The sequence below is a fragment of the Rhizophagus irregularis genome, chromosome 5 (genome assembly GCF_026210795.1).
Source record: "Rhizophagus irregularis chromosome 5, complete sequence".
Classification (NCBI taxonomy): Eukaryota; Fungi; Glomeromycota; class Glomeromycetes; order Glomerales; family Glomeraceae; genus Rhizophagus; species Rhizophagus irregularis.
The window spans coordinates 3,156,891-3,182,068 of NC_089433.1; the positions used below are offsets into that span (position 1 = coordinate 3,156,891).

Consider the following 25,178-nt stretch of genomic DNA (forward strand, 5'->3'; position numbering starts at 1 on the left):
TATTGAGATTTTTGAAAAATAAGCGAAAATGTTTAAGAAGTTTTTTTAGGAAAGGAAATTTTTCAAAGAAAAAAAATTTGAATATTTTCAGGGAAATTTTTTTTTGAAAATTTTTTGAGGAAAAAAATTAAAAAATTTGAATAAAACTACAAACTCATTTAAGGAAATTGACTCTTTAAATAAAAAAAATCTCATAGATAATTAATATCATAGATGATCGATAATATCAAATTTTTTTATAAGAAATGTCTAATAATGATGTAATGTCGTGAAATAAAATTTTCTCAAAAAAAATGACTAATAATTTACTACCAGAATTAAAAAATTTTATTCGACGCTTAATTACGTTCTCTCCTTGTTTCACCCACGATACATACTAGCAATTTAATATAATTTTACTATTAATTTAGTAGATTTTCCTCACGATTCTCCCACAATTCTCCCATAATTCTCCCATGATTCTCCCATGATTCTTCCTCGATTTTCTCATGATTCTCCAACAATTGACTGTATTCGTCTCGCGTTCTACTCACGTTCACATGATGTAAGATATTGTAATGGCATAAGATTAAATTAATCAATCCTTATCAGATGACAAATAATCAGAATTCAACTCATTTCTTCGCTATTATCCTGATTTTCTTTTTCCTTTCCCTTACAAGTTTTACTATTATGGCAGGACCCCGAATAATACTGATATAACTCACAAATGGGTTTGTGTAGAGTTTATATGAAATTACTTTTTAAACCCATAAATTGAGTTTGCGTAGATCGGTCAATTTTGGGATAACTCACATATCACGTTTGCGTAGAGTTTATAAATATATTGCATTATATGTTGATCAATTGTATAATATTGATAAAAATTAAGTTGCGCAAAACCATTAAGGATGGGTCTGTAATATATTTATGAAGTTTGCAATATTACGGATTTTGGTAATTAATTATATATAGTAACAAAAAGTAATGCATTTCGCATTATTTTAATATTTTTTAATAAAAAAAAAGTGCGAAATGCACTACTTTAACAAAAAATGGTGAATTTCGCACCATTTTATTAACATTTTAATAGAAAAAAGTGCGAAACACACAATTTTAATAAATAATTGGTGAGTTTCGCACCATTTAATTAATATTTTAATATAAAAAAGTGCGAAACGTACCATTTTATTAATATTTTAATAGAAAAAGTGCGAAACGCACCATTTTATTAATAATTTAATAGAAAAGTGCGAAACACACCATTTTAACAAAAAAATCGGGAGTTTCGCACATTTTATTAATATTTTAATATAAAAAAGTGCGAAACGCACCATTTTAACAAAAAAATGGAGAGTTTCGCACCATTTTATTAATATTTTAATATAAAAAAGTGCAAAACGCACCATTTTGACAAATAAATGGAGAGTTTCGCACCATTTTATTAATATTTTAATATAAAAAAGTGCGAAACGCACCATTTTGACAAATAAATGGAGAGTTTCGCACCATTTTATTAATATTTTAATATAAAAAAGTGCGAAACGCACTATTTTAACAAATAAATGGTGAGTTTCGCATGATATTATTAATATTTTAATAGAAAAAGTGCGAAACGCACCATTTTAACAAATAAATGGTGATTTTCGCACCATTTTATTAATATTTTAATAGAAAAAAGTGCGAAACACACTATTTTAATATAAAATGGTGAGGTTTGCATGATTTTATTAATATTTTAATAGAAAAAATGTGAAATGAATTATATTAGTAACAAAAATTTTTTTGAACTAAGATTTGGATTTGCGTAGCGTTACTATGAAAAAAAAGTTGCGTAAAGTTAATTGTAAATGCATGCCGATCATTTGTGAGCTATATTAGTATTATTCGGGGTCCTATTATGGCCCAATTGTTTACATATTTTACAACTATATTGACTCTTATTACTGGATTCTTCTAAAGCACCCTTTGTACTTTTTAATTTGGGACGACCTTTTGGAATTCAAGCAACAGGATTTTGAATTCCCACAATATTAACATTAACATTGTTATTATTATGAAAAATTCTCTGCCTTCTTTGCTGAATTGATTAAAGAAAATTAAGAACTTCATTATAAGTTTCTTCGTCACCATCCTTGATTACATCTGATATTATTTTCCTTCCTAAGCCAAAAAGTTCACCAAATTTACGTTTTTTTGAGATAACTTTTGAAACTTCGATATCTCCTATTTGAGATGATTCCATTTGGATAGCATCTATAGAATCAGGGCTCAGAAATTGTGATGGAAGTATATGGTTCTCTCTTGGTAGTAAATTTGAAATGATGACAAATTCATAACTTGATATATTTTTTCCTTGTAATGACTCTTTGTACCAACGGTTATTAATAAGACTGATATGAAATCTTGCAATAAGTGTTAAAGTCATCACACGATAAAAATGATGGCAGGGGTATCCAAGTGTCTTAAAAGCCATACACGTACAAAGAAATGTACTATTATCTAAAAGGCATATGAAATGAGATGTATTTGGGTTAACCAAATGGTTAACCTCCCAAATTTCAAAAACTTGGGAAATATTTACAAGAAATAAACTCAATTGTGCTTATGAACAGTCAAACAAATTATCAATGCAATGCTCTGACTCAACAAACTCCTACGAAAAGAAATTTGGTAACTAAAGATTTTTTTGATATTAACCTTTAGTGATATTTATGACTTTGAGTATTATTTACCTTTTCTCTAGGATGTGCATTTTTCAATACAATTTGTACAGCATGATAACAAAGACTTAAGTCCATTTATTCTTCCTGTTTTTTTATAATATTTGGGGAGACGAATTCGGTTAGTTGTTTTACAACAAGTCCGAAAATGGATTTAAACACATTTTTTGGACTGATTTGTGGTACAGACTTCTTCCAACTAACAAAATTACAATAATCATTCTCCTCTTGATACCTCTCTTCTAATGCATCAAACAATTCACATAACGAAAGACTTGAATTTCTAAAAAGTCGTTTTAATGTTGAATTTTCACCTTCACTACGAAAAGTAGATTGCACACCAGCAGTAAAATATTTATTAGTGAATGCACGAGCCCATGATTGTGGATTCTGTCCTAAAGATCTGTTTAAGTAATCTTTAGATTCTGGATAATTTTGTGATAACGTATCCCACCTTTATCGAATAAATGTATAATTACAATATATAACAAAAAGACAAAACAAAGTGATCAATACCTTTCATAAATCAATACCTTTCATAAAACTGTCCTTCCGTTAGACTATTCCTTGCTTTATAAAAATCTTTTATGAAATCATTATAAGTTGAACCCAACTTTCCCTTTAATTGCTTTGGCAAATTTTGGCTAATATGCCAAATACAATGCATATGAAAAGCATTGGGATATTGTATTATTACAGCAGCATTTACAGCTGGATCGCCATTTGTTACAAAAACTTTTGGTGCAACACCTGTTGCTTCTTTTACATATTGAAAAACCCATTCGTACAAAAATTGTGATTCATCATCCACAATCGCTTGCGCTACAATTCGTGTCTTTAGATTATTATCTGGAGTAACAAAAAGAGACAATGGACGGTTATAATGATTGGTTTTGCACGTATTATCATACATTATTACGTAATGATAATGCAGCCATAAGCTGCTCAGGAGTTATCCAAAAAAGATGAGTTAATGAACTGGTAGCTGAATCAAGTTTCATTGTAATTGCCCATCGTGGGTCTTCATCCTTTTTATCATAAAGTCTTTTTAGCAATGTTCCTGCGTCTTCTTCACCTGGTATTGCTTCACGACGAAACTTATCAATAGCATTATAAAGGTCTGTTTGAAATATTCTTGTTTTAAACTTTTTCCTGATTATTCTATATTGTACAGTTGCATTAACTTTAGCTACTACTGTTAAAAAACGTATTTCTTGAAGAATTTCCTCTGATAATTTTTGTAATGTTAGAACAAACCAACTTGCTAATGGACTAAGCTTATGTCCAACATGCTGATCTTTGAAAGTCGTTACCTCAAGATAATTTTTATCTTTTTTAGCCCATATATTGAGCTTCCATGGACAACCTACCCTACAAGAAGTTGATGCTTTTGACTCACCAGCATGCCAGCAAAGATAAGTTCTTTTTAATATTTGACAGGTTTCTTTGTCCACTCTTCCACCGCCACCAATTCTAACTCCATGTCCTTTAATAGAAGCGTATTATTGCATGAATTTTTCAACATATTCCCAACTTTGAAAAGTTTTACTGACATATATAGTAATTTCTGAAGAATTGGTTCCTGAACCTAAAGTTTCTGAAGTTTCTGATTCAGAAACTTCACAACTTTTGTTAGATTTATTACTAGTGCCTTCACTAATAGCATATAATAATAGCAGTATTATAGTATTATTAGTTTACTGATAGTAAAGATAAGTTATTTTTGACTAATTAAAGTCTATAAGTATATACCTATCACTGTCAAAAAATTCTTCTGCACTATTGTATTCCATTAACGCTTTCAATTCAAAATTTTGTTCTTCCATATTATAACTTTTTTTTCTTGTTAGAGTTTTTTCTCTGAGTTTTTTTTTTTCAAGGTAAAACATATATATGTGATGCATAATACACAGATAAACTAATATGCGTAATAGCGTAATATACATGTACACATTAACATGTGACCAATGTGACTAAATAAACTAATTCTGATTGGTTGATCTTAAAGGCACTGGTCAAAATCAATTCTATCGGGTACATATCGGGTACCTATATATCGGTGGCTAATCGGATAAATATCGGGTATTTTTACATATAGGGTACCCGATAGCTAAGCTATTAGTCACTGATATTGTATATCGGGCATTGATCTATCTTACACATATCAGGTACCCGATATGTAAATTTTAATACGTAAGATTTTTATTTTGTACAACGTACTGTATTATATATAATCCGTTTCAACTAAAATTTTTTATTTAAATTCATTTTTTAGATAATTTTTATAAATAATTTTCTAAGAAATTTTAAAAGTCCATTTGAATAATATTTAATAGGGATTTTATTTAAGAAACTTTTAGATAGATTTTTTTGAGAAATTTTTTAAGAGTCCGTTTGGAAAAATTATTTTTTTAACTAAGAGGATCATTTAGAGCATTTTTGATAGAGAATTTTCTAAAGATTTGTTTGGAGAGATTATTTTTGAGAATTTTTTAACTAAAGGGACCGTTTGGAACATTTTTTGATAGAGAATTTTCTAAGAATTCGTTTGGGAAATGGTTTTTTGAGAATTTTTTAACTAAAAGGATCATTTAGGCATTTTTTGATTGAGAATTTTCTAAGAGTTCGTTTAGGGAAATTATTTTTTGTATTTTTTAATTAAGGGAATCGCTTAGGGCATTTTTGATAGAGAATTTTCTAATGATTCGTTTGGAGAGATTGTTTTTGAGAATTTTTTAACTAAAGGGAACGTTTGGAACATTTTTGATAGAGAATTTTCTAAGAATTCGTTTAGAAAATGGTTTTTCGAGAATTTTTTAACTAAAAGGATTATTTAGGGCATTTTTTGATTGAGAATTTTCTAAGAGTTCATTTAGGGAAATTATTTTTTGAATTTTTTAATTAAGGAGATGGTTTAGGGCATTTTTTGATTGAGAATTTTCTAAGAGTTCGTTTAGGGAAATTATTTTTTGTATTTTTTAATTAAGGGGATTGTTTAGGGCATTTTTTGATAGAGAATTTTCTAAGGATTCATTTGGAGAGATTATTTTTGAGAATTTTTTAACCAAGAGATCGTTTGGAACATTTTTTGATAGAGAATTTTCTAAGAGTTTGTTTGGGAAATGGTTTTTTGAGAATTTTTTAACTTAAAGGATCATTTAGAGCATTTTTGATTGAGAATTTTCTAAGAGTTCGTTTGGGGAAATTATTTTTTGTATTTTTTAATTAAGGGGATCGCTTAAGGCATTTTTGATAGAGAATTTTCTAATGATTCGTTTGGAGAGATTGTTTTTGAGAATTTTTTAACTAAAGGGAACACTTGGAACATTTTTGATAGAGAATTTTCTAAGAATTTGTTTGGGAAATGGTTTTTTGAGAATTTTTTAACTAAAAGGATCATTTAGGGCATTTTTGATAGAGAATTTTCTAAGAGTTTGTTTGGGGAAATTATTTTTTGTATTTTTTAATTAAGGGGATCACTTAGAGCATTTTTGATAGAAAATTTTCTAATGATTCGTTTGAAGAGATTGTTTTTGAGATTTTTTAACTAAAGGGAACGTTTGGAACATTTTTGATAGAGAATTTTCTAAGAGTTCGTTTGGGAAATGGTTTTTCGAGAATTTTTTAATTAAAAGAATCATTTAGGGCATTTTTTGATAGAGAATTTTCTAAGAGTGTTTAGGGAAATTATTTTTTGAATTTTTTAATTAAGGGGATCGTTTAGGGCATTTTTTGATAGAGAATTTTCTAATGATTCGTTTGGAGATATTATTTTTGAGAATTTTTTAACCAAAGGGACTGTTGGAACATTTTTTGATAGAGAATTTTTTTGATAGAGAATTTTCTAAAAGTTTGTTTGGAAAAATTATTTTTTGAGAATTTTTTAACTGAAGGTATCATTTGATAGAGAAATTTCTAAGAGTTCGTTTAGGAAAATTATTTTTTGTATTTTTTAATTAAGGGAATCGCTTAGGGCATTTTTGATAGAGAATTTTCTAATGATTCGTTTGGAGAGATTGTTTTTGAGAATTTTTTAATTAAAGGGAACGTTTGGAACATTTTTGATAGAGAATTTTCTAAGAATTTGTTTGGGAAATGGTTTTTCGAGAATTTTTTAACTAAAAGGATCATTTAGGGCATTTTTTGATTGAGAATTTTCTAAGAGTTCGTTTAGGGAAATTATTTTTTGAATTTTTTAATTAAGGAGATCGTTTAGGGCATTTGATAGAGAATTTTCTAAGGATTCGTTTGGAGAGATTATTTTTGAGAATTTTTTAACTAAAGGGAATGTTTGGAACATTTTTGATAGAGAATTTTCTAAGAGTTCGTTTGGGAAATAGTTTTTCAAGAATTTTTTAATTAAAAGGATCATTTAGGGCATTTTTTGATAGAGAATTTTCTAAGGATTCATTTGGGGAGATTATTTTGAGAATTTTTTAACCAAGGGATCATTTGAAACATTTTTGATAGAGAATTTTCTAAGAGTTCGTTTGGGGAGATTATTTTTAAGAATTTTTTAACCAAAGGGATCGTTTGGGGCATTTTTTGACAGAAAATTTCCAGGAGTTCATTTGGGGAAATTATTTTTTGGGATTTTTTAAACTAAAGGGATCATTTAGGACATTTTATTTTTAATAAAGAAATTCTAAGAATTCATTTGGAAGATTTTTTGAGATTTTTTTAATAAATCTTCTAAGGGTTCATTTGAAGAAATTTTTTAAAAAAAGTTTTTTAACTAGAGGGGTCATTTCAAATATTTTTTTGATGAGAAATTTTCTAAGGGTTCATTTGGAAAGATTTTTTTTTGATAATTTTTTAATCGAAGGGGTCATTTGGATTGAGAAATTTTTGTTTTACGACGTAATTTTACCAAATTTAATTATAAATGTATTCAGGCTATAAAATAACATGTGGTAAGTTACGTTACGTAATATTGTTATCATGTGATCACATGATTTAAATATTTACATTTCGCATTTTTGTTTATCTTATTAAAACCTTTTCTTCGTTCTCAATTTTTTTTTACTTAAAAACACAATTTTTTATCTATTTAATATATCCAGAAATACATATTTTTATATTTTTTTTTTATTTGTTATATCTAAAAATGCATAAAAAGGTATATATTACTAATATTTCTTTTCTTTATTAATGTTTTTCTACCATTTTTTTTTCGTTTCTTTCTTTTCTTTTACTAATACTCCTACTAATATATTTTTTATTATTTTTTTCTACTATATTAATATTTTTACTATTTAAAATTTTCTATTAATATTATATTACTACTGATATACGTTCTCTTTCTACTAACATTTTTTATTCTACTAACTTTTTCTTTCTGCTAATGTTTCTACTAATATTTTCTATATTTATATATCTATACTAATATTTTTTAATAACATTCTCTTTTCTCTTACTAATATATTTATCATTAATGCTTCTTTTAAATAATCAAACAGGTATAAGCAAACAAGTGATTTTATTTTTATGCTACTTTTAGTAGAAGTTATATATTATATATATTTATTCAAGTATTCAAGTATAATTAGTATAATTGTTTTTTTTTAATTAAAAAGTGTAAATAAATTTAAATTGTAATAAAGTTTTGAATTAAAATTAAAAAAATATATAAATTATTATTGCATTTTATAATTTTTTTGCCTGAATTAAATTATAATAAATTTACTAGTATTAATATGAAATCATTATCCTATATCTATCCGTCTGATATCTGTATGATATCTGTATGATATCTATATGATATATATCATAATATATCGGGTACCCAATAAGTCTATGATATGTGACCGATATTTAACTACCCGATATGTGTAAGATGTATATGTGATATGTACATGATGTGTCACCGTTTTTCTACATTTCTACTACACATATCGGGTACCTGATATGTGTAGCATTGTTAAATATCATACACATATATCACATATATTGTACACATATCAGGTACCCGATAGGTACCCGATAGTATTAATTTTGACCAGTGAGGGTCGCCATGGTGACAGGGTCGTCAAATACATTTTGCCTATTATTATTATTTGAAATGATTGAGTACATTATTGTTATTATATTCGATTAGCATTTTGAAATACTCTAGCTAGAATACTTACTAATAACAAAAAAAGGTCTAAACTAATAAATAAAAAGCAAATTATAAGAACAATTTTAAATATATAAAACCTGTAATTTTAAACATGTCTGCTTATCAAATATGTATAAATAAGAGTAAATAGTTTTTGATTTACATGTAATTTTTTGTAATTTGTTTATTAAAAATTTTTCAAGTACAAATGAACTTTACTTTATATATTATGGTAAAAAAAAGATTCTTTTGTATTTTAATTTTCATAACTAAAGTGGGTAGTGAAATCACTGGTAAAAAAATGATTTATCCTACACATATCTTACACATATTGGGTACTTAAAATGTAGAAAATCATACACAAATAATACACATATCATACACATATCGGGTACTAATATATATATCATACATATATCAGGTACCTGATAGGTATACTATATATATAAGCACCCAATATGTGTATGATATGTGTATTATTTGTGTATGATTTTCTACATTTTGAGTACCCGATATATGTAAGATATGTGTAGCCAGTGTAGGATATGTGTAGGATAGACCATTTTTTTACTAGTGAATAGTAATAAATACTGCAAGTGTTGGTAAAATGAGTATGAGTGTCGGTAAAATGAGTGTTGATAAAATGTATCTGTCAGTAAAATGTGTGTCGGTAATGTTAACTAGATCCCCTGCGCATGTGCGCACTCCACGTGACTTATTAAAATTAATTAAATTCGATTGGCTATGTGTCGATTTTTTTAATTTTATTTTTTTATTTTTTTTTCTTTAGAAACGTTTTAACGAAATGGACGAAAGTAAGTGTTTCTTCGTTATTTTTCATTTGCTTTGTTTAAAAACATTTCTTATTAATTTTTTTTTTTGTAAAAAAACCTTTTAGAAGCGAAATAGGTGAAAGGCAACTAGGTAAGTCAATTTTTGTTTGCTTTGTTTAAGAACATTTTCTAACGTCTATTAAATTTTTTTTGTAGGAACATCTCCTGGAGGCGGAATGGACCTCTGGAAATGAAAGGTAAGGGAGGAAGTCTTTTTTTTCCTTTTTTTTGCTTGTTTTGGTTTAAGAACGTTTTTAACATTCTTTTGTTAATTTTTTTCTTAGAAAAACTCTTGAAGGTGTCCCCTGAAGGTGAAATGGATTCCTGAACATGAAAGGTAAGGGAAGAGGGTCTTGTTTTTCACTCTTTTCATTAGTTTCATTTTAGAAACGTTTTTTAACATTCTTCTAATAATTTGTTTTTGTAGGAACACTTCTGGGACTAAATAGAAGAAGGGTGAGTGCTTTTTCCGTTTTTTTCATTTTTTTTTGTTTAGAAACGTTCTTCCATTAATTTTTTTTTAGGGGTACTTCTTTGAGACGAAACAGACTCCTAGAGAAATGCAATGTAACAAAAAAAAGATCAAAAACTAGCTTAAAACATTCCAAGGAAAGTCATTTTCAAATTGTTAAATAAAGAAACTTAATTTTTATTTTATTATATTTTTATTTAATATGAAATAAAGTTATACGCGTTATAAAACAAATAAATGATTGCTCTGATTAGCCAATCAAACTTTACTGAAACCCCCGATTTAGCAGCTTTAGTGCCACTTGCATGTGACTATCACATGACTCTATGGTCACATGCAAGTGGCAATTTTTTAAATAGTTTCTACCTTATTTCTTCACGTCGACTATATAGAGGCGATAAGAAGTGCAATATATTAAATTTTTTTTTAAACAAAATATTTAATTAGACTTGTTTTCAAAAATTTTGTTTAGTTTATATCTTACTACTTCACGCTAACTGTATAGATGCGATAAAGGATCCATTTTTTAAAGTAAATTATGCATTTTTTTTCTTATTAATTAATAGATGGTGAAATTGATAATCTTGATTACCTAATACGATGTTATGATATTTGAAAATTGCTTTAAGATATTTTTTTTAAAAAAAAAAATCGGAAGAAATGACAATTATAATTAAAAAAAATGTATAAAATGTAATTTTTGAAGAATATAATATAATGTAATATTGAAAAGCTTGTAAAGAATATATAAATAATAAAATTTAAAATATTTTTTGTCTTTCTGATTTCTTCAATATTTTTCTTTATTCTAACGAAAGTCTCGAAGCAATATTTTTACCAGATCTACTTGGCACTTTGCATTCCATCGTAATCCTATCAAGATCCTTGATAGTTTTAACATCATATTTAACATAATGTACCTTAAACGCTTCCACAACAAATAATACGAGTCGTTCCATAATACCACATTTTTTAAGTTTAGCTTTGTCAGTAGTCGCTAAATATCTGAATAACAACTGCTTAACAACCTCTTGAGACATAAATTCTTCAATTTCTGTAGTTGTTGGCGTGGTTCTTTGTCCTGCTCTTAGTCAGCTTTCTTTAAATTCATGGACTTTTGTATCAATTTTTTTATTTACTTTGCTACGGAAGTCCGTTAGAACGCGTTTAGAGTGGCCAATGACTTCTTCTGCATTGTTACTATACAAGTCATAATTAAAGATATTCTTGACAAGTCTCTAAATAGCTACATCCGGTGGTGCTCTGCACCTGAGAAAAAGACACTTTATTTCTTCATGCCAAAGCCGAGCAAGCGACTTTTCATCTTCATGTACACTGTCGCGGATTTCGGCATTAGGATAGTAGACATATTTACATGAGATGAATCTAGTGATGTATTCATAGCATTGTACATCTGATTTGCTATCATTAATATATCCATCCTTTCTGTTATTAGCCATTGGCAAACTTCAAAGACACTTTTCATTCCATTTAACGCCTCAGGCTTGTCTATAGATATATGATATAGTTATTAAATAATGGTATTAGTAATAAACAACGCTTAGGCCGGACCAAGCCAATTATCTGTTTCTCATAACATATGTTAACCAAGAGAGGGGGGGAGGGCTAAAAAAAATTTACACTAGAGAACACATGACCATAGTATCGGCCAACATTATGATAATTTTTGCTTACACGAATGAGAAATCATTTTTTTATTAAATTGACTATTAAAGTTTTGTATTACAAACAATAAAAGAGTACAAAAAATAAAATGAAATTTTATGTTTTATGCCGTTTTGAAGCACGGCCGTTAGTTTTAATCTCTCCTTTAGTATAAAATTCTTTTTTATTTCCCTGGCACCCTTCACACAATGGATAAATTTGTTTGAAACGTTCTTTCAAAGATTGAGAAGAATCCACTAAACCTTCACTTTCTCCATAATAATAACAAATCGGATAGTTTCCTGGTTTTCGACTTGAATAATACAGTATCTCAATTGGTGAGTCACAACTGATTCGTGTACGCACAAACATTACTTCACTCAAATAATGATTATCAGGAAAATTGGTGCACCACAGGAGTATGAATATGAGTCTAATGCTTGTTGATAATCTTCTTGTTCCTCTCGACTCATAGATCTATCACTATAAACACAGCGGCGTTTTCTACAATCCTCACAATCAATGTAACCACGGATTTTCCCTCCTATCAAAATAGACTTTGGAATAGGTTCTGCATTCGCCTGTGATTGCATATATGTTGGCCTATACTCTTCAGTAGTTTCAGTTCCATAAACGTTTTGAAAAGGCATGTAATGATCTGTATTGTCTAATGTTAAAATAAAGTGTTAAAATAAAGTTACTAAAGTTCAATTGATTTAGAATAAAAAATACAAATAGTAGATTTTAATACCTCGTGAAGGAATTGGATCTGGAAGAAAATTCAAGTTATTAAATACAGATGACGGAAGGTGAATTGGTTTACAATATGAACAGGTAATATTGTTGCACTTTTTTATCTTTAAAATAGATTATTAATGTAAAAAAATTAATCATAATTTATTTTACATAATTTTATAAATGCTGTGATATTACCTGAAAGCTATATGCACGAGTACGGCAATGGGCATCCATAAATTTGATCAATGCAGAATGATGGCGTATTTGTGCTTGTGTAGTCTCTTTAATTGTTAAAGTCGGATCTATATCACAAATTGACTACCCAAAATTAATTATTAGTATTAAAATCAATATAAAATAAAAAATATATATAAAATAAGTAATTACTCCAAATAATTCAGTGATAGCTTCCTCATTTGCCGAATCATTGCATTTAAATTTCTTTTCTTTTAATAAAAGCCGTTCTGTTCGATTATTTAATATATTCTGAACATTTGCTATACTCTCTTTTAATTCAGATTCTAATTTATTGGATTCTTGAGCTTTATTTCATATATCATCTAATGTATTTGCTGTATCAAACAAAGCTTTAGATTCAGGACTCATTTGATCACGTTTAAGTGCTACGCCTTGAAGACCTAGATTCAAAATGCTCATAATCCGTTCTGCTGGATTTGTCCAGCTATGATTAGGAGCAGTACGAAGTGCAATAAGTATATCAAAATCTCCACAAAGAAAAAGACAGATTAATGCAATCTGTACTGATCTATAACTACATCGATGGTCTGGACCTCCATCAGTATAATGGCATAAGATTGGAGGCATCATTTGGTTTGCATATTGAATATTAAGTGCATTTAAAAACTCAGCTGAATGCCTGATGGCATTACTTGGTTCAAAGGTCGTGTCCTTGTAGGATACAAATACTTGGCCATCATAAAATGATCCAGAAATTTCACTAGAGATTGATATAAAAAATGTAACTGATGGTGTTATAGAAAGTTTTGTAAAATCGTGATCAGCTGAAGCTAAAGTGCTGTTTTGTGCAACTATGGAATGCCGATTTCGTACACCTGTAGAAACTGCAACATCTTCTCCAATAGGCACTTTATGTTTGTCATCAGCAGAAATTAAGCAAGTCTATTGATTGTACTGGATGCAGAATTCTCTAAGGTATCGAAAAAGTGCTGCACAATAATGTGCATCATCACTACTTTTTCGAAGCAACCGCCCTTGCACCTTAAATTTAACATTGAATTGACTAGTGTGATGCATTGATCTTGTTGTAGTGGCATTTGTAGGACAAAATTGTAGTCGAATCCATTCATCTGATGGAATATAAATAGTGGAGGGAAGAGGATCATTGTAGTTAATTTTTAGTCTTCCTGTTATAATTTCACGAAGATCACGAACAGATAATGCTAATGGCATGTATAAAATTGTTCCATGTCGTCGTTCATCTACTGCAAGTAAATTCTATTATTAAATAAATTAAATAAATAAATAATTTAATAAATGCATTGTAATAAAAGAATGTATAATAAAATAAATATAAAAGCATTTATAATACCTGCTCATTAAAATAAGCATCCATTTCATCCCAAAATACATTAAATTTCGTTCCTTTAAATCCATTATTTGTTCGTAGATCAAATATAATGTTGGGATCTGCCAAAGATAACATCAATCGTAATCTCTTTTCTACATCATGACTGATAGCATCTGATGTCACAGCAGCATTACCAGTAAGATCAAAATGAAGCATTCGTAATACAGCTGGTGTAACTTTCCGAATATAAGAATACTAAAACAAATTATGATGAGATAATATGCAGTATCTTTAAATTAAATATATTGCATTACTAATATTAGTTTATTACCTTGTTTAACACATTCTTTCGCATTTGTCGTGTAAAATAATGAGGTAATTCTTTATTAATCCTAGCCAACATGCGTGCTTTTAAAGTTTCATTTTGTTCTTCATTTTCCAGAATTCTCCAAACATAATTAATAGTTCCTAAATAATTGCCTTGATAATATCTAAATAATAAAATTGTTTATTAATTTTTACAAACAAATTGAGATTATATCAAGCAAATACCAACCTATATATACCTATTGGAAATGTGAGCTGCAATTCTTTTATAAATCGATATCGTTTCATAACATCAGTTGGAAGATATTGTTTAATATCAATATATTCTAAAAGTGGGTTTCAAGTAAAACATTATTTAGCTGGCTGTAATTTTCATTAAGGTTTTCAACTTCGCAGGCAGAAATTCGATACATGATGCAATCATTTTCAGGATTGCGAGCACTTTCATCACTATGATGAAGATTGGTCATATTGGTACATTTTATGGCCAGATATTCTGCATATTTTTTAAGAGTTTGGATCAAGGATAAAGTTGCGGAAATTATTTGATCCCAGATATCATTACTTGTCCATGGTTGACTGATAGATAATTCAAGAGAACTTGAAAGATAAAGTAGTTTTTGCTGTGATAATTGGACTTTTTTATGATGACTAGTATGGTAAAATTTGTTGTATGTTTCCCCATCCTGATAGGTTTTTAATTGTGTAAAAAAGACCGGCAAACTACATGAACGTGCATGCAATGTGGAAAGATGTGGATCGATATACCAAATAGCATCTGTAATACGATTCACAAATGTTTTTCCAATTGTGTTGTGTACATCACTTATCCAGCCTACTTTTTGATCACGAAAAAGATCAATAATTTCGTTGTAAAGTTGATTACAACGATTGTATTCAGTACATCATTGAGGAAGTAAAAGTTGACGTGAATTGTTCATTAAAATATTAAAAGCATCTGTATTTTGAATTAAAGCTGGAGTATCTGAGTTTATTTTTTCAATAATACTAAATTTGACTTGTAAAAAACTCAAAACTTCTAACATTTCTAAGTTGCCTTTTAACCCATTATCAACTTCCTTCCAATTTTCAGACTTTTCCCGTCTAATAAAAACTTTTACTTCTCTATCACCATATTCTCCTGATGTAACTGCATCAAAAAGGTTACTGAATTGATTATCTGTAGATTCTATGCTTACCACGTGTTCAGGAACTATACACTTGATACTTTCATTAACCTGAACCAAGAGATAAAGCATATTGAGTTTAAAGAATAATCTTATCATAGAATGCTATTCAAAAGCACCCCTAAACGCGTAACGAATGCGATTATAAATGCGAATCATTTGCCTTATTATGGATAGATTTGCGTAATTTTCGCAAGGTGTTTTAAGTTTGATTAAGGTTCAGTTCATGTGAGTAAAATACTGCAATTTTATTGGTCATACGTAATGCATAATATCTGGGCTAATTTTCGTAAAATAGGGGGGGAGGGTTATGATAAACAGATAATTGGCTTGGTCCAGCCTTAATTACATTTACTTTTTTTTGCACTATGTGATGTAAAGACTTGCTCAGTTTTATCTTCATCATCGTCCTCATCTGAGCTTTTGAGATGTTCATAGCTATCATCTGTAATATATCATAAATAAGATAATAGTCAAAATTGTAAACAAAAAAAAAACAAAGGAAAAAGTCTACAATTACATTTTTCCTCTTCACTTTCTGATAGTTGAAGTAAATTAGTGATACTGTCTTGACATTTTTGATGTTTACTTTCAGGTAAATTGGTGGATATGATCCGTCTTTTATTATTTGTAACTCTATTCGACTGACTTTTAGATGCAGATTCTATTTTGTTATTTCCTCTGTGTATTTTGTTAGACTTGACAATAGTCGCACTACAATCCAATTTGAAAGGTAGGAATTGCGACCTTTCTGGGAGTACTGAAGTGTTAAAGCCATCAGGAGTATCTTCTGAAGCATTAAAGTCATCAGGAGCATCGTTATCCCTATAAAAAATATATATACAGTTAGTATACTGTATTTTCGTATTTTGCGAACAGTATATTTATAGTATTATTACAGTATAATTACAGTATTTTCACATACTGTATATATTCGGTATTCTGCACACCGTATCATATATACGGTTTGCATACAGTATATTTTTCCAGTTTCATCCATATGTTTTATACTTGTAAACAGTAGAAAAACCGTATGTTTTATACTAATAAACAGTATATTGTTTTATATTTTATATTGCGAACAGTATACTTTTCCAGGATAAACCGTATATTTTATACTGATAAACAGTACTTTTTTCCAGTTTAAACTGCATATTTTGTACTGATAAATAGTATATATTATTCAATTAAATCGTATATTTTATATTTGCAAACAGAATTTAAAATGCATTTATAATCAATAAAATTTTTATTAAATAATATTAAATATACAAATATTTTTTTACAGAATTTTTTACTGAAAAAAAAAACTCTTTCTGCCGATCATCCGGTCAAAATTTTGAATAAAAAAAATTGAAAAATGGGAGTGACTGTTTCAACTGAAGACGTTAGTTTATTGCAAGACTTCGGGTCTAAGTCTAAAGAGGAACAAGAAAAAGTTATAGAAAAAGCAGGTTTTGTTGTTGAAGAGACAGATAAAAGAATAGCAGAGTATATGGCACTAGCGGACTCACAAGCAGTAGTGGTACAGAGACTATGTGAACTAGTATATAATAAAACAAAAGACAGTATGATAGAAGAAGCTCAACAACAAATGGTTCTAGCTCGACAAGAATGGGAACAACATACAGAAATTAAAGAACGAAGTATGAAGCAAGAACTACAAAAATTATTGGATGTAGTGAATAAAAAAGACTATTTAATTAGTCACGAAACTTCAGTGGTAGAGGAAATCACATCTACAAATGAATCAGAACGCTCAGGAGCTTCTAATGGTAACGGTCTTTTTGAAGGACAGAATTTTTATAATTCAGATTCTCAATCTTCAGGATTCAACGAACGACTACACAAAGAGCTGAATATTGGTTCTTGTGTAATAAAGTCAGACACCAATGAAAATGAGATGAAAGGTATTAGAACTACTAAAGGAAAAAATATGTCAATACACAGAGCGGCTGACGTGGAAAATCAGGAGCATTACCATATTGGGATAAGATCATATACTATAAGTGGTAAATTGTCGGATCAGCAGAAAATAGATTACGTCAAGAATTTAATTCAGAAATATAATATTTCTTACCAGAGTATAGACGCACATATATTGTAGTTGCTGTTTCTAGTAATGATGAGGTAGAAAAAATTCTTGATACTTCAGGAAAGGATAGAGAGTTTCCTTACAAGTTCATACCCATTATTAGTTTAAATGCAACATTGAATGAACAAGTTATCTGGCTTACCAAAGTAGATAAATCTTTTTCACAACAGGAAGTATGCGAGGCGGTAATTAATACATTAGGTGAAGTTCAACATATTAAAAAGATAGAGTACAGATATAATAATTCTTTTAGAGTAACGATAAAAGTAACGTGTTCCGATGTCACTTTCAATAACACATGGTCGATTGAAATTGGCAAAGGAAGAGCTGAAGTTTGGCCGGAGAGGTTGAGTACAGAAGAAAAAAAGAAACGCAAAACTTTTAAAGCATGGATAAATAATGTAGATAAAGATACTACAGAAAGTAGTTTTACGAGACAATTATATAATTTTAACGCAAAGAGTTGGCTTTTAGTGGATAGTGGTAATACACTAAGATTAGAAGTCACATTTGACAACAATCAAGACATGTTAAGATGTGTGAAAAAAGAATTCGTATTTGAAGGAAGAGGTTATAGATGGGAAATGGAGAACAATGACAATAAACAAATTAGGAATTTTAACAAATCGATTAAAAAAGAAAGAGAAATCATGTGTTATAATTGCGGTAGTATGGGACATATGGCCAAATTTTGTCAGAATAATAATTTTCAACAGCAAGGTTATAGAAATCAGGAAAGAGTTAAAAGTGAAGAAATAGGACTGAGATGCTACAGTTGTGGTAATGTAGGACATTTGGCGAGATTTTGTCAAAATCATCATTTTTTTTATCAAAAAGAAAATAGAATTCAAAGAAGCAGCGGGGTCAAGGATCAGGAATAAGATGTTTTAATTGTAAAAAAATTGGACATTTAGCAAGGGATTGCAGAAACGAATACAGTAATAGTTTCAATGGAACTGGTAAACAAGGATATAAAAATCAAGAAAAGTTTCAATCACAAAATCATCAAAGACAAGATTATAATATAGAGTATCAGAGAGGTAATAGGTTTTTTCATGCCCAAGGTAATCCACAATTACAACATCAATACAGACAACAATTTCGTGAACAAAGGTATGGAAATAGATTTAATCAACAACGATATGCAGGGAATGGTTCTCAGAATGGAGGTAACAACTTCAGGAAATACTGAAGTTGCAAATAATTTTAAATCAATAAAGACAAAAGAAAGGAGCGGGAAAGGCATAGAGGAGTTGAAGGTGGAGGAAATAGACCATTATAATTCGAATAAGAGAGGAAGAGAACAAAATATAGAAATTTTAGATAATATCAATATAAGAACAAAGAAAAACAAAAAAATAGATAAAAATAGATATAAAAATATACAAAAACAAATTAAAACAGACAAAAATATAAAAAAACTGGCAGTTTATAACGTACAAGGGTTAGGGAAAGAGGACAAATATGGTTTATTAGTGGATGCTTTAAAGGAAAACAAATGGGATATTTTGGGTTTATGTGAAACAAAGCTTAAATCAGAGGCGGCAAAATTCAGATTTATAGGTTTAGATAATTATATCAGTTACAGTGCATGTAACGAAAACTCGAGCAAAGAAGGAGTGACTTTGTTAATTAAAAAGTTGCTGGCATATCATGTAACAAATATAGAAAGAATAGAAGGAGTAGCAATTAAAGTGGATCTAGTTTTTAAAAATAAGGTTAAAAATTTTAGGTGTATTTTAATATATAGACCGATTGAAAAATTAGAAAATGTAGTAAAAGTTCAAGAAATTCAAGATAAGTTAACAAAGTGGAATGATTGTGACTATGATAAATGGGATTTAGTAGTAATGGGAGATCTTAATGAACATTATAAGGTAGAAGAGTTCTTAGATAAGGGTCTTAATAGCGTTAAAGGAAAAAAATGCAAAATAATTAATTGGTTATTAAAAAATAATTTTATTGATTCTGAATATATCATCAATAGTTTTAATGTAGACAGTAATTTTACGTGGAAGTCAGGTAATAATTGTAGTAGAATTGATTATATTTGGATTAGAGATTCTATGGATTTTTTATTAGAAGATTTTAAGGCATTTGAATTTGAAGATTTTGTTGAGAGCGACCATAGACTAATAGAAATAAAATTAAAGGATATTAATGAAGAAATAAAGGAGAGAGAAGAAGTTACATTAGATGTAAGTGAAGTTAGTACTATATTGGACAGAAATAAAGTACAAGAGAAATGGAAAGAATTTGCAGAAATCATAGAAAATAAGTTGAAGGTTAGTATAGCTAATGAATATGATATGGGTATTGAAGGCACGTGGAAAATGATTAAAGATTGTTTTATGGAAGGGGAAAAAATATTACCAAAAAAAGAAATTAAGAAAATGAGAGTTTCGGGAAATGATCTACTATTACGTGATAAAGAATTTAAAAAGATTTTGCAAATTTATCAACGAAGTAAAAAGATCAGGACAAGATTTAAAAAATTAAAAAAGGTTATAGCAATGCAGTTGGATGAAATATCACAAATTGACAAAGTCTTATATGATAATAATAGAAAAATTATTAACCACAATAATTTGACGATGCAAGAGGAATACAAGTTTAATACATATAAACTGGAAGAAATTAATCAAGAGAATTGGGAAAGTCTTAACAATAAGGTTAAGAATATTAAAAAAGATTTGGAAAATATTGGAGAAAGGATAAAACATAAACAGATTAGAGAAAAAATTATTAAAAGACAACAATTAGCGATATCGAATCCAGGTAGTTTTATTAGGAAAATATTTGAAAACAAAAAACGACATGTTATTGATTTTTCTAGGTTGGTATGTAAACATGAAGAGGAAATTGATATTATAGTGGATAAAGAAGAAATCAAAAATAAAGTGTATGTGCATTATAAAGAATGGACAAAAAAAAGAAGCATTGATACACAGGTCGAAGGGGCGCCATTGTCCAAAATTCAAAAAATGCAAATTCCCCATTTTCCTGGAAAATGGTGGAAAATTGTGGAAAATGCTGCATTACGCTGAGCAATTTTTTGGAATAGCATTGTTACAACATTGTCCGATTTAGCAAATCTTATGAAATTTTGGGAAAATGCTACATTATATCTCAAATGTAACATTTTTGTAACATTTCGTAACATTGTTATAACATTGTCATTAAAATCAAATTTTGCTTTTTTTTTGTTAAATGTTCCAATTTTCTTGCAAATGGTGCATTTTTATGAAAATTTCACATTTTACCTCAAATGTAATAACATTTAATAAAATTGTTATAACATTGTCAATTAAAATCAAATTTTGCTTTTTTTTTGTCAAATGTTCCAATTTTCTTGCAAATGGTGCATTTTTATGAAAATGCCACATTTTATCTTCAATGTGATATCATTGTAACAACATTTCATAAAATTGTTATAACATTGTCAATTAAATTCAAATTTTGTCAAATATTCTGATTTTCTTGCAAATGGTGTATTTTTTTATGAAAATTCTATATTTTCTGTCAAATGTTGCATATTTTCAGCAAATTTTACGTTTTTTTGGTCAAAATGTTTCATTTTCGTCAGAATGTTAAGATTTTACATTTTTTTTTGAAAATGCTCAGTAATATAGCATTACACTGGAAAATGTAGCATTTCACCAAATTACACTAAAAAGCATCACAATTATCTCATTTTTTGGAAAATTCCACATTACATTAAATTATACTAAAAAATGTAGCACTATACTAGATTATGCGGCATTGCACTAAAAAATACCACAATTACACTAGACAATGTAGCATTACACTAAAAAGTACCACAATTATCATATTTTTTAGAAAATTTCGTGTTATGCTGGAAAATGTAACATTATGCTAGAAAATTCAGAATTGCACTAAAAAATACCACAATTGCACTAGACAATGTAGCATTACACTAAAAAGTACCACAATTATCATTTTTTTTTAAAAAAATTTCGCGTTATACTGGAAAATGTAACATTATGCTAGAAAATGCGGAATTGCACTAAAAAACGCGGAATTGCACTAAAAAACACAAAAAAAAATACTACAATTACATTGGATAACATAGCATTACACTTAATTACATTAAAATTGATGATAATTTTTATTTATTTAATTACGTACATTATTAAATTTATAATATTTATATTTTAAACGCATTATTTAACATTAAACACATTGTTAATATAACACGATGTGTTGTGATGTAATTTAATACTAAACCTTACTACTGAAGACTCCCTCTTTTTGTCACTATAAACAGGCGGAGGGAGCAGCAATGGCTCTCCCCCTATAGGTACTTTATGACCTCTACCTGTTTACAGAGGAGGGGCTTTTCGTAAAGTATTAGTTAATAGATATATATATATGTATATATAAGCATATATATACATCTATTTAAAATTATTAAAATAAAAAAAAAAATTCCGGGGCGGGGGGAAAGCCCCTATTTATATAAAATTATATATCACGTGCGTCACGTGATATTACTTAATAATTACCGCAGCTTCAGCTGCGGTATAACGAAAAAAAAAATTAAGCTTTTTTTAGCAAAAGCTTAATTTTTTTTTCTCACGTCCTCTTTCTTTCTTCCCTTTCCCCTTTCCCTTTCGTTCCCTTTCCCTTTCCCTTTCGTTCTCTTCCTCCCTTTTCGTTTTATTTCCCTTCCCTTCGCCCTTTTCCCCTCTCTTTCTCTCCCCTTCCCCTTTCCCTTCCCGGAAAATTCCAACGAAATGGTAAGTTTCGAAGCGTTCGCTTCGAAACTTTTAATATATTTTTTTAATTTCTTTTAGAAAATGTTTCTAACGCTTCCTATACTCTCTTTTTTTTTAGATCTCGATATTCGATTTCAGAAATTTAGGAAATTAAGGGTAAGTTTCGAAGCGAGTTCGCTTCGAAACAGTGTTTTTTTTTAATTTCTTTAGGAAACGTATCTAACATTTCTTATTTTTTTTTTTTGTGTAGGTCTTTCGGCATGCTTCTTTGGGATTTGAAATGGTAAGTTTCGAAGCATATGCTTCGAAACTTTTTGAAAATTTTTAATTTCTTTAGGAAACTTTTCTAACGTTTCCTTTCTTTCTTTTTTTATGTAGGTCTTTCGGTATTCGACTTCGGGAAGCAAGGAACCGAAAGGGTAAGTTTCAAGCGTTTCGCTTCAAAACTTTTTTAAAAAAAATTATTTTTTTTTAATTTTTTGTAAGGAAACGTTTCTAACGTTTCCTATTTTTTTTTTTGTAGAGATTTTTCGATATTCGACTTTGGAAGGCGAATCGGTAAGTTTCGAAGCGTGTTGTTGTACGCTTCAAAACTTTTAAGAAAAAAATTTTTTTCTTTTTTTTGTAAGGAAACGTTTCTAAGTTTCCTTTTTCTTTTTGTAGGAACGCCGGACGTTTGGATGATGAGTTCGAAATGAACCGGTGAGTTTCGCAACATTGTGTTGCGAAACTTTATTTTTATTTATTTCTTTTTAAGAAACGTTAACTAACGTTTCTTTATTTTACTTTTTGTAGGTTCCGGACATTAGGATGATGGTAAAGTTTCGCAATGTTACATTGCGAAACTTAATTTTTATTTTTTTTATTATAAGAAACGTTTATATTAACGTTTCTTTTTTACTTTTTGTAGGTTCTGGATGTTAGAATGATGGAAACGAACCGGTAAGTTTCGCAATGTTACATTGCGATACTTAATTTTTTATTTTTTTTTTATTAAAAGAAACGTTAACTAACGTTTCTTTCCTTCTTTTTGTAGATTCTGGACGTTTGGATGAAACGACCCGGTGAGTTTCGCAACGAATCGTTGCGAAACTTAATTTATTGTTTTTTTTTAAAGAAACGATATTAAACGTTTCTTTCCTTTACTTTTTGTAGGACAAAGGAAACTCTGGGCCAGGGACGATGATTTTTTGTGATCACAGAATTTCACAGAAAATCACAAAATTTGGTTATAAAAATGTTGATAATTTTCAAGTTTTTGGCCTGATTTAGGATTTGAAATCATTATAATTCTGGCAGACACTAAATTTGACCAGAATTTACGAATAGTAATGTTGGCCAACCTTGCATAATTCTGGCCAAATCACAAAATTTCACAAAATTTATTTTTATCACACACAAAATTTACTTTATACCGCCGCAAAAAATCATCGTCCCTGCTCCGGGCATTTGGTGGGGTGTTCTTTTATTATATAACGAAACATTATTTAAGTTTCGTTTATTTTTTGTTTTTTTATAGGTTAAAGGAATGAAAGGGAAAGGTGAGAACGAAAGAAAAGAGAAAGATGAGAACGAAAGGGAAAGGTGAAAAATGAAAGGGGAATGTGAAAAATGAAAGGGGAAGGTGAAAAATGTAAAGGAAAAGAGAAAACGAAAGAGAAGACGAAAGGGAAGGGTGAGAACGAAAGGGAAAGGGAAAATGAAAGGGAATATTTCGAAGGTATACTTCGAAATATTTTTTATTTTTATTTTTTTCAACGAAACGGTTATTAATGTTTCGTTTTTTTTTCTTTTTTAGGTTCAGCAGCTCATTGGACATATGGAATTCAACATTTCGAAGGTATGTAACTTCGAAATGTTTCTTTAATTTAATTTTTTCACGAAACATAAATTAATGTTTCGTTTTTTTTTCTTTTTAGGTTCAGCGGCTTATTGGACGTATGGAATTCAACATTTCGAAGGTATATAACTTCGAAATGTTTCTTTAATTTAATTTTTTTCATGAAACATAAATTAATGTTTCGTTTTTTTTCTTTTTTAGGTTCAGCGGCTTATTGGACGTATGGAATTCAACATTTCGAAGGTATATAACTTCGAAATGTTTCTTTAATTTAATTTTTTCATGAAACATAAATTAATGTTTCGTTTTTTTTCTTTTTTAGGTTCAGCGGCTTATTGGACGTATGGAATTCAACATTTCGAAGGTATATAACTTCGAAATGTTTCTTTAATTTATTTTTTTTTACGAAACGTATATTAATGTTTCGTTTTTTTTCTTTTTTAGGTTTTCTATTTTGGCACTGGTGCGGATTATCCATAGATTATCGGATATCTGATAAATATAGATTATCGTTAAATAATAATAATTGTGCATTTATTAATAAATAAAATTATAATAGATTATAAATCAGTGTTTTAAATTGTCATGGCGTTTACACTAAATTGTTTAAAATTATTACTAAATTTCGCTCAATTGTCTGAAAATTTCACTCAATTATCTGAAATTATTGCAAAATTTCACTAAATTATCTTCGAAAATGTTGCATTTATATCGTTTACACTCAATTGTCCAAAATCGGTAAGACATTTTCACTCAATTGTCCGAAATTATCCTAAATTTCACTAAATTATTCAAAAATCTAGCTAACATTTACCAAAAAAATGCAAAATTCACCACAATTTTCCACAATTTGTATTACGTTTGCACAACATTGCTGAAAAATTCACCTAAATTTTCAACAATTTACATAATATTACTAAAAATACACTAC

At 28.7% G+C, this 25,178-nt stretch overlaps 4 protein-coding genes across 4 annotated transcripts; 1 reads left to right on the top strand and 3 right to left on the bottom strand.

Moving 5' to 3' along the window:
- Positions 1-10,910: 10,910 nt before the first annotated feature.
- On the bottom strand, positions 10,911-11,147 carry OCT59_025222 (uncharacterized protein; the record flags this gene model as incomplete). Its single annotated transcript, XM_066136956.1, has 1 exon — positions 10,911-11,147. One exon carries the CDS (start codon positions 11,145-11,147, stop codon positions 10,911-10,913), a length of 237 nt encoding a protein of 78 aa, XP_065991948.1.
- A 198-nt stretch (positions 11,148-11,345) lies between these two features.
- On the bottom strand, positions 11,346-11,567 carry OCT59_025223 (uncharacterized protein; the record flags this gene model as incomplete). Its single annotated transcript, XM_066136965.1, has 1 exon — positions 11,346-11,567. The coding sequence occupies one exon, from the start codon at positions 11,565-11,567 to the stop codon at positions 11,346-11,348; it is 222 nt and encodes a 73-aa protein (XP_065991949.1).
- Positions 11,568-15,914: 4,347 nt separating this feature from the next.
- OCT59_025224 (uncharacterized protein) lies at positions 15,915-16,573 on the bottom strand (the record flags this gene model as incomplete). The annotated part of the gene is made up of 3 exons (XM_066136974.1): positions 15,915-16,018; positions 16,094-16,398; positions 16,524-16,573. 3 exons carry the CDS (start codon positions 16,571-16,573, stop codon positions 15,915-15,917), a joined length of 459 nt encoding a protein of 152 aa, XP_065991950.1.
- Positions 16,574-24,018: 7,445 nt separating this feature from the next.
- Positions 24,019-24,795, top strand: OCT59_025225 (uncharacterized protein; the record flags this gene model as incomplete). The annotated part of the gene is made up of 6 exons (XM_025310627.2): positions 24,019-24,127; positions 24,206-24,247; positions 24,327-24,368; positions 24,449-24,490; positions 24,570-24,611; positions 24,692-24,795. The coding sequence occupies 6 exons, from the start codon at positions 24,019-24,021 to the stop codon at positions 24,793-24,795; spliced, it is 381 nt and encodes a 126-aa protein (XP_025180573.2).
- Positions 24,796-25,178: the final 383 nt, after the last annotated feature.